The sequence below is a fragment of the Danio rerio genome, chromosome 5, assembly GCF_052040795.2.
Source record: "Danio rerio strain M-AB ecotype USA chromosome 5, GRCz13ab, whole genome shotgun sequence".
In the NCBI taxonomy this organism is placed as follows: Eukaryota; Metazoa; Chordata; class Actinopteri; order Cypriniformes; family Danionidae; genus Danio; species Danio rerio.
In genome coordinates this window covers 70,563,041-70,574,105 of record NC_141025.1, presented here as the reverse complement: position 1 = coordinate 70,574,105, position 11,065 = coordinate 70,563,041, and the positions used below count along the sequence as shown (strand labels likewise).

General features: G+C 36.0%; 1 protein-coding gene across 6 annotated transcripts in view; it reads left to right on the top strand.

The window, feature by feature from the left end:
• The first annotated feature begins 326 nt into the window (after window positions 1-326).
• The window catches only part of tbcelb (tubulin folding cofactor E-like b), a 50,571-nt gene continuing 39,832 nt past the window's right edge, over window positions 327-11,065 (top strand). For 5 of the 6 annotated variants that reach the window (XR_015492038.1, XR_015492037.1, XM_087254604.1 and 2 more), the window contains exons 1-4: window positions 327-439; window positions 4,981-5,117; window positions 8,736-8,905; window positions 9,772-9,911. Coding sequence is in view for 4 of the 6 variants with exons in the window: in XM_087254604.1 (XP_087110730.1) it covers window positions 8,767-8,905; window positions 9,772-9,911 (279 nt within the window). In the remaining 2 variants the exon portion in view is untranslated. Of the gene's footprint in view, window positions 440-2,988; window positions 3,097-4,774; window positions 5,118-8,735; window positions 8,906-9,771; window positions 9,912-11,065 lie in introns of those variants that run through there. The other variant, XM_087254602.1, reaches the window with a different exon arrangement.

The window sequence follows — 11,065 nt, the reverse complement described above, 5'->3', positions numbered from 1 at the left end:
TCTGTGGTAACAGCCACACTTTTTTTCCAGCAAATCAGTTGATCCTTTAATAAAGACATCCAATAAGATTCAATATAAGGTACAGCAATAAGTTCTCTTTAGAAACGGGTACGGATAGTATTATTACTCTTGATATATATAGTAAAACAGGTTTTGCCAACATATGATTAGTGATATCAAAAGACGATGCATCAAAAGCATGAACTTGATTAAAACATTCAGGATTAATGTCCAAAAACATATCTATGTGTTTCCTGTTATTTTACAAGAGTAGAGAGTGATGCACTGCTGCCACCCTCTGTCCTGGAGCGGCAAGCTGCAAAAACAACAAGCCTGTCTCGCCAATAGGAAGTAACTACAGTAGAGCTTCGTGTTCAAAACACTGTCAACGGATCAACAACAAAAACACGCAGAGCGATTTGCTGAACCTTTGTCATCGGTAAGCGCATCAAACAACTCACGCAAAATGTAGCACATGTATTTCGCCTTTTATTTTTAGTGTCTGTAAGATGACGAGATGAACGATGCGTTATTACATTATCGTTAAGTCTTTGTACTGTATACTTTTTGTATAAAAATACCGTAAATATAGACATTCTCTGATCATTGCGCGTCAATAATAACTTGCATGTGCATGTCACGTTTATAAACGCTTCATCGAAAAGGTTAAGCTTCGTTTCGTTGCAGAATAATGTTGTTTTTTTGAGGAATAAATAAATAAATATAATCAACGCGCTTATTGGCTCGCTGCTGCACTGTGCATTTCTATGGGTTACTGTACAATAAGCCTGTGTGACTATATTTAGCTTATCGTGAGGTCATTCTGTTCGTTTAAAATGGCACATATTGTATATTTTGTTATTGTTTAAAAGCACAAAAACTCCTGTCGCTTCTAAAACAAAAGCGGTTTAAGTGTGTAAAACTAGTGGCTTCGTGAAGTTTCTGTTGCCGAGTTGCAGAATCCGGTAAAACAGAGCCAATCCAAAACAAACGCGTTGTTATGGCAGCCGTGCATTTGAAATTCAACAACTTGTCAGTGCGCAGCTGTTGACTTGACGTACGTGTGTGTGTGTGTGTGTGTGTGTGTGTGTGTGTGTGTGTGTGTGTGTGTGTGTGTGTGTGTGTGTGTGTGTGTGTGTGTGAATGAACGACTGACTCCTGCTCCTGACCCGAGGCTTTATTTTAGGACGAGTTGAATCAAGTTAACAGTTTTCCTGACCAGAACTGCAAATATACCGTTTTTTTTTATCTTAAAACCCTCTCGCGAGAAACAAGTGTTTCGATGATGTTTAAAAAGTTAAACAAAGCTTTTGAAACTAGGTTGAATTAATATGATCTAGTCATGTGCTGGTATCTGACATATAATATTCTTAGATTAAAATACACTGATTTCTTAACACCACATAAAAAACACATTTAAAAAGCCTTACACATACTTTAGGAACGGTATAATAGAAACTTTTTGCTGTTTTAAAACCTTGACTTTTCCAAACCGTGGTAAACCTTGAAACCGATTATCGTCCCATGCCTAATATAAACAGTTCAGTTGATTCACAATTTACAACCTGTAAATGTTGATCTATTATCTGTTTCCTTGACAATACATTTTTGGCTTTATTTTTTGAAGTCAAGTGATGCTTTTGTTTCATTTTGTTTTAGTCTGTTTGTTGTTAATATTTAAATGCACTGATGAGCGATAAATAAAAAAGCATGTCTCTGTAAAATGAAAGTCATCTGGTGATAACACTCACAAAAAAAGTAAAACAAGAAATGATATAATAGAGAAGACCAATATCGATCCTAACTATTGCAGGTATGTTTTTATTAAAGAGATCCCGGACAAGCCCCTATTTAAATGTTAGGACTTTAAAATTTAGCTCTATGGGCTAAAGAGGTAACACATACATAGGGCCTTAAAACCTTTAAAATATATTTATGATTTAATAATTAATTTATGTATGAATATACAGTATATGTTTTAAACATACATGTTTATAAAAATTATCAATAGCTTATAAAATAAAACAAACTAACATTTTGCTCAGGAACAATTATGGCAAATCCATAGAACCAATAATAACTTTATTTTGTTCAATACCTATATATATATATATATATATATACACACACACACACACACACACACACATATTTGTAAAAAAAAAAAAAAAAATATATATATATATATATATATATATATATATATATATATATATATATATATATATTTATATATAATTTTTTTTGTAAGTCGACATAACCGCAGAAAAATATGACATGAAGAAAAGCTTGTAACTTCAGTGTTGTTGCAAAAGATTATTTTCCAGTGAAAAACAGTTGTAATAATAAAGAGTATCACTTCACCAATTATCTTTTCAACAGTCATCTGACTTCATATTTTCTGTATTTTAACACATTTAGTGAAATGTTGTTCTGATATTTAAAAAAAAAAGTCAAGACCAGACTTGTTCATTATTTTTATTTTATGTAAAAAAAATGCTTATTTTTTTAACTAAGTGAATTTAATTAAGGCACTTATTTATAAAAAAATGTTTATTTGTTAAAATTAGTAGACATGAGATAACATGAACTAGTATTCAGCTCTATTTTAAACAAATTTTCAGTTGCATTTTTAACTAACTTAAGATTATAAATTCTTTAACAAATAGATTAGTCACTGTTAGCTAGCATACTAATGGGACCTTGTTGTAAATATTAGCACATTAACACTCAAACACTCAAATGAATTACAGACTGGTTGTGGATATCACTTATCAGATTTCCAAAGTTATTTGGAATCTAACTGTCTGTAATGTTGGCAGTTCATTTCGCTGTGGCGACCCCTGATAAATAAGGGACTACGCCGAATCAAAAAATAAATGTCTGTAATGTAGAGCCATTCACCCACTGAGGGCATTTTCTGTTTACATACTCTCTCTCTCTCTCTCTCTCTCTCTCTCTCAAATGAAAACTATCTGGTCTGAACAGACAAGGTTTTGGATCAAGATGAATCTTGCTTTGAAGTGAAGATTGTGAGATGTACTTTGAGTGGACTTCACAGAGGGTTGTGACAGATCAGCCTGTGCCCGTTTCACTGTGAGGATTAGATTTTAGATCCTCCTCTGCTCACGGAAAGATACAGACAGAGTAACTCAGCAGGCCAATCTTTTAGCAATAAAGATCTGTTTACTGCTACAGATTCATCTGTCATGACAAAAGCAGCTGAAGGCACAATTATTAGCCCTCCTGTCTAACTTTAAAACAGATTTCTCTAGTGTTTAACAGGGAGAAGATGTATTTCAACCTATTTTTAAACATAATAGTTTTAATAACAAGTTTCTAATAACTAGTGATGGTGGCTTGAGAAAGGCAATACTGATATACTACTTCTTTTTCTTCTTCTTCTGAGGCTAATTTCTATACGCATCTCCTCTTAGACCGTTCATACTACAACCATCAAACTAACACCAAACCTCTAAACTGGTCTGACTCGGGTTGCTATATCTTTTCCAACTGATCTGACTAATGATTTTCCAAAAACTGACCCGGAAAATTTGGAAAAGTTCCATTTACTTAACAATGGACCAAACTTTGTGACCTTATAAATTTGTGCCAGACTGTCTTACAGGTTGGGCTCATTTAACTCAGACTACCAATCTGTCAATCACTGATGACCTTTTAACTTTTTAGCCACACCCTAGCAACCAGTTACGGCACTAACTAGGCACTAACCTAGACTTGTCCCATAGACTTCCATTGTAAAAAAACTGTCATTGACTTCACATTGGACAAACTAAAAACAATTCATACTGGAAACATACAAACAAATATACTAATTATACTAGCTACATGCTAATTTACACTAGAACCATGCTAACAACATGCTAATTTATGCTAGAAACATGCTAGCAACATGCAAATTCATACTAGAACTATGATGATTTATTATAGCAACTGCCTAGCAAACACTCAGAATACCTTAGCAACTACCTAGCAACACCTTAGCAACCACCTAGCAACACCTTTGCATTCACCTTGCAATGTTTCGCCAATTACTTAGCAACCCCTCAGAACACCCTAGCAACTACCTAGCAACAGCCTAGCAACACCTTAGCAATCGCCCAGCAACATCTTAGCAACCACCTAGCAAAACCTTAGCAACCACTCAGGACAGCCTAGCAACAGCTTAGCACCCACCTAGCAACACCTTAGAAACCGCCTAGCAACGTCTTAGCAACACCTTAGAAACCACCAAGCAATGAAATTCAAACTTCCTAAAAACTACTTTAATGATTTAAATTTTAAAACTACTTCAAACTCTTTGACGAGGATTTCTCAAAACACCAAAAAGTTTGTTTAGGAACGTTATTTTTAGAGTTTCTATCTTCTTGGCTATGATGACAGTCCATAATATTTTTACTTTAATATACTAACCTAAAGTGCTTTAAGGACTTAAACAGGTTAATTTAGCAAGTTATTGGATAACAATGGTTTATTTTGTAGCCAATCCAAAAAAATCTTAAAAGGGTTAATAATATTCACTTTTAATTCTATTTTAAACTTTTATTCCAGCCAAACGAAAAGATATAGGACTTTTCCAGAAGAAAAAAATATAATAGGAAATGCTGTGACATTTCCTTGATGTTAAACATCACAATATTTAAAAAAGAATACACTTTTCACAGGAGGGCTAATGTGAATTCAGCTGTATGTTCAGGGCTCTACATCTGTTTGCATCACTAGAGTTTTCCCTTTGTGCTTCTGTGTAAAACAGCAGCATATGGGAGTCGGACAAAGCGTCGCCGGATCTGATTTCAAGGACGGACCTTTCCATACCCACGCTAGTGTTACCTCATTTAGCCTTCATAAAGGGATAGAAGAATGATTGTTCTGGGACCACAAGCTTTCCGTGTGACACATGTGCATCATCTTCTCATTTGTCCAATTTTGTCTTTTATTCTATTCTGGTTATTTTTTTAGGCAGGGTGCTGTGGGACACCCCCAGCCTGGAGGCTGGATTCCTGGATGCTGTACGTCCATAGCCATCGGTGGACTGGGATCAAAACCAGACTGGAGGCCCACCATTAATGTGCTCCTGTTTGACCTCCAGATCAAATGTGAGTCAGCAGATTTCACTCTTTTGGTTTTTACCTCGTAACATTGCTTCTTTACTGTTTATATGCTAGAAATCAGTTGGTTGCAAGTGTGAAGCATTTGTGGTTTGATCTTTTGAACGCTGATGTAAATGGCAAAATCAAGTGATGCTTTTATTGAATACTTATTTTAGTCTGTTTGTTGTTAATATTTCACTGAAGAGCAATAAATAAAAAACCTTGTCTCTGTAAAATTATAGCCATCTGATGATTACACGCACAAATAAGTAAAACAAGAAATTATATCATAGAGAAGACCCCTATGGATCCTCACTATTGTCCAAATAACTATGTCAGGTATGTTTTTATTAAAAAGATCCCGGACGAGCCCCCATTTAAATGTTACGACTTTGAAGTTCAGCTCTTAGGGTTAAAGAGGTAACACATACATAGGGCTGTAACACCTTTAAATATATATTTATGATTTATAGGGATGTCCAGATCCAATCACATGATCTGAAATTAGGCCCGATCATACGGTTTCAGACTCAATTGGAATCAGACGTTACCTTCCGATCAGGACTCGAATATATATATATATATATATATATGAGCAATTCCAGCGTTATGGATGTGACATTTGCGGTAAAAACTCAAAACATGAATTCACAGAGGAGGTAGATGTTAACATTATTATTTAGATTTTTTAATATTATTTATATTTTCTAAAACAACTAACCACTGAGTTATGGGATCAGAAAAATATCGATCTGTAAACATTTTCTATATTTCAAATGAGGAAAATAAACATGTGTTATAGATGTGACAAAAAAGTCTGTCAGTTTACAGTATACAACATGCTTTGTAGAAATTCTGTGAAATAAACTGCACAATCCAAAAGTAATTATGCTAATCAAAAGTAGGGATGCACCGATATGCATTTTTTGCCCGATGTCGATTACCAATAATCCTTCAGACTTGGAGGCCAATATGTATAGGCCAATAATTATAAATATTTCAAAATTTTATATAGTTATACAGCAAACTTCATAAAAGATTGAACTGCTCTTATGAACTGAAAGTCTATACTCAAAGCAAAAAAGCTATAATTTCACAATTGCAAGGTGATTATATAGATCTATATTCACAATTTCACATAAATCAGCATGCAAAAAAATTATTATTTCCTTTTCTTCATAGCAAATGAACATGCAAATTGATTGTTGCATAAAAATAATAGGTTGAATAACAAAACGAGATTTAATCAACAAGCAAGTGAAATATATTCTAAACAAAATGAAAATGAAAGAGCTAAGGACTAAAACCAGCTCAAATGGTCTTGAATAAAACATGTTACAGTGATGTACATGTGTACAAGTATGCCATGTCCGAAAAAGCCTTTTTTTAGAGGTGTTTTGACCATTTAGAGCCACCGTACAAGCGAAAAGTTGCTAGATACAGAATGTATTACTTTAGTAAATGCGGCATAGATTCATCCTATTTGGCTTTGAACACATGTAGGTGCTGCTTGTCAATCAGACAACGCTTCTCTGTTCGTTCTTGCTGTCAATTGTGGTAAAAATGATCGATGAAAAGTTTATGATAAAGCGCTGTGAGTTTCACTCAACTGCAGGCGGTGCAGCTAAGTGTTGAGCTCAGATGACTTCATGACAAACACAGAGCATAATATTAGCACGTGTGTATAGCTGCTGTTTTGTTTGCACGTGTACTATTTTTTCCTGAGGCGATTTAAAGCAAAATACACAATGACACTCAATCAAACATATCTACAATGAAAAGGAACATGGTCACTTACTGAGTTATTAACGCACAGCAATACCACATGAAGAAAGGACTGACCTTGAAAGAATAAACAATGTGAGGAGAGATTCATTATAGTCCACTGGGCAAGTCTGAACATGTTTCACCCACGCATGCGCAAGGCAGACATGTCTGTACAATTACGTACTTTAACGGCTTAAAGATATCGGCCTAATTTAGACATCGGACCGATAACAATAATCTTAAGAATAGCATTTATCAGCCGATAATGATATGGCCGCCGATATATCGTGCATCCCTAATCAAAAGGATCAGAGTCGGCTCACTATAGAACAAACATGATTTTTTTATTTTTATTTGAATTTATCATGACAAAGTGTTGTTATGGATGTGACATATGTGAAATTGTCACTTGTGTGATTTTGGTAAATCAAATATAATTGTTTGAAAACATTCACAGAGACATTTTTGAGCATTTTTATAGTACTGTAAAATACAATCCTACACAAAAAAATTTTGAAACGTTTTCTCTATTTCGGTGGAAACTGAAATGGCAAGGTTGACATTTGCATGGAATTGCTCATATCCATATATGGAACATGGAAGCAGCTTGAAGCGGTAAGTGCGAGTATGTCTGTGGTCTGGAGGTATTATAAAGTTGATGACGACAACATTGCCATAGCAAACTGTGAGATATGTAAACTTGGGATTGCCTGCTGGCTGGGGATTTTAAGTTGAGGTGCTATTTGTTTTTATATTAGATTTTTTTTTATATTTACTGTTGCACTAAAATCCAAAAGTGAAGAATTAATGTTATTTATTGATTGTTTGTTAACAGAGTTGTTGAATGTTAAAATAAGGTGAATTAAATACAAAAATAAGGAACATCCTGGATCTGTTTCTTCGCTTTTCTTTATTCTTTTTTAATGTATTATAAAAGTATCGGATCAGGGTTCGGTATCAGTAGACACTCAAAATCAAATGATTTGACTCGGCCTTGAGGGCAAAAAAAACCTGATCGGGACATCCCTAATGATTTAGTAATTCATGTATGTATGTATATATATATATATATATATATATATATATATATATATATATATATATATATATATATATATATATATATATATAATGTTTATAAGCATTATCAATAGTTTATAAAGTAAAACAAACTAACATTTTGTTCAGATTATGGCAAATCCATAGAAACAGTAATAACTTCAAAATGGTCTCTTGTTTTGTTTTGTTCAAGAGCTATATACATTTATATATATGAGATGATTAAGAGTTAAGGCCATTGTTGCCCCTGAGACTGAAACTTTCATCTGAAATTTTGCATACATATTGTACAAACAAATACAACATCATGTTTGTCATTTATACACTGTCTCTACAACTTTTGTTTACCCCCCTCCCCATATTTTTCACATCTGTGTTTTGTTTACATCTAATTACATGGAATTGGTTGGGCAGGCTTGTAGTATCGTTTCTTTTTAATAATTGAGAGGACATCCAAAACTGTTTTCACCGCTTGAAGACTTGAATTGTTCTGTATTTTATATGTAGCATCAGATTAATTCACATGCATCAGACTCAATGTCAAAACAATTCTGAAAAAACACATACAGTTTTGTGTAATCATGTACACTTTTTTATGTCATTGATTCAAATGCCAGCTGTTTGAAGCCTGTTGTACTTTGCCCTGCTTGAAAATGTTAGCAAATCATTTATTTCAAGCACATACACGCCTGTCCACATGGCCTGATAAACTGATAAAGCTTTGCTAAAATATATTTTTTTGCTGGAACTGATGTTATATTTACATAAATACACCTGCTCCTCTGTGTGTTGGTTCAGCTGAAGGTTTGAGAGTGGCCGGAGAGGTGAGATGGAGTCAGAGGAGACAGAAGGACGCACTTTAGTGCAGGTGATCAGTGAGAAGTACAGCCCAGACAACTTCCCATACTGCCGTGGGCCAGGAGTTGGAGTGGTGATTCGGTCGAGTCCCCAGGGTTCGCCTGTCAAAGGTCAGTTTTATTTTTGGCCTAAGGCGAAATGCTAAAGCCTGACAGTTAAAAAGGGTGTGCTGGATATGACCTGGACACATTGGTTGAAGGGATAGTTCACCCAAAAGTGACAATTTGTGGGTGAATCCTGCATGTTTCAAACCTGTTTGAGTTTCTTTCCTCTGTTGAACACAAAAGAAGATATTTTGAAGAAAGCTGGAAACCTGTAACCGCAGTAGCATTTGCTTTTCCGACCATGGAAGTCAATGATTACCAGTTTTTAGCTTTGCTCAAAATATCTTCTTTAATGTTCATTCATTCATTCATTTTCTTGTTGGCTTAGTCCCTTTATTAATCTGGGGTCGCCACAGCGGATTGAACCGCCAACTTATACAGCAAGTTTTTACGCAGCGGATGCCCTTCCAGCCGCAACCCATCTCTGGGAAACATTCACACACACTCATTCACACAAACACTCATACACTGCGGACAATTTAGCCTACCCATTTACCTGTACCACAGGTTTTTAGACTGTGGGGAAAACCAGAGCACCCGGAGGAAACCCACGCGAACGCAGGGAGAACATTTTGTATTTGTCTGTTTAAACACACACCCGAATCCCAACGTGTCCTGCACTTTAGCTCCTCTTTAAATGGCGTGTACAGAAGCTGATCTTTAATTTACACATGACATATTTAGCATTTGATTCATAAGTTCAGACTTGCTGAAAAAGAGACGATCAAAAAAAACAAAAAACCCATTTCCACTCCATAGCGCCACCCCATGCATGTAGTTTAACTGCATGTATTGTCAAAAAATCCTGTACTGGTAATATGTTAATGCTATAAATTGTTTAAAGGCCAGTGACATCTGTATGTGTGTATTAGATCGTCTGAATCTGCCGAGCATCTTGGTTCTGGATGGTTGTGGCATCACAGAGGCTGGAGATGAGGAAGAAGTGGCCACTTTCTGTGCTCATGTGGTTGAGCTAGACCTCTCTCACAATCAGCTAAAAGACTGGGGAGAGGTGAGAAAAATCTGCTGGAGTCACAGGTTTGGTCTCTGTCTACTGAGGAACTTGTTAATGTGAAAAGGGTCCGTGTTCAAGATAATGCAGAAAAAGCTATTTTGTACAGTAATGTCAATATGTCAAATACAGAAAAGAGATGAATAATTCAAACTACAGTCTCACATAAAAGGGCACCTAGGTTACCCTTTTTTCCAGATTTAATATAAGACTTTTGTGTCCCCAGAATGTGTGTGTAAAGTTTCAGCTCAAAACACCCATCAGCTTATTTGTTATAGCAGTCTGAAGTTTCTGTTTTATAGCTTGTAAAAGCTTGCTGCTGTTTTTTTGTACTGCACCTTTAAGGCTAGTCCTCCCCGCCCACCATTCCCACGTGCCTATCAGCATGCCTCAGTCTAGAGATCTGCGCGGGACTAAATTTCGAATCCCGCTCCTGCCAGGTTTTAGTCCGAACCCGACCACTCCCGCTTATATTCAGCATTTGTTGTCCCGCCGCCTAGAGATCTGTGCGGGACTAATTTTTGAAACGCCCTTCCCGTCAGGTTTTAGTCCAAATCCGACCGCTCCCACTTATATTCAGCATTTGTTGTCCCGCAGCCCGACCCACCCCGTTTTCTACACACACACACACACATAGACAGCACCAAGCTCCCTCATTTACACACGTACACACACACATAGACAGCAACAATCAAGCTAAACACAGCATCAGGCTCTCTCATTCTCACACATACATACGCATGCTCGCTAGCTCGGGAGTCGGGAGCGATATTGTTAGACACAAACACACACACACACACAGAGACAGCGCGCACGTTTAGCTTTGCACTCTTTTTGCACGCATGTGTGACAGGATACACTTTACTATCCACTGCTAATGAAAAAAATAAACCTGATTTAACGCCCACTAACCAGGATTGAAGCGTTGTTTTTTATAACTGTTCTGACACGCGGCTGTGCTGATGAAGTAAAGCTGAAGTAAATCGCTGTAATATATTACACACATGCACTGTTTTAAAACATTTTAAACTTGTAAAACTCCCTCTTGATCACGTTTTATGATGATTGATGACCCTAGCAAACTGAACAGACCTTTTAATCCCGGTTGCTTTGCGCATGTCCTGTCTTGTTGATATGATTATAAGCATTACTAA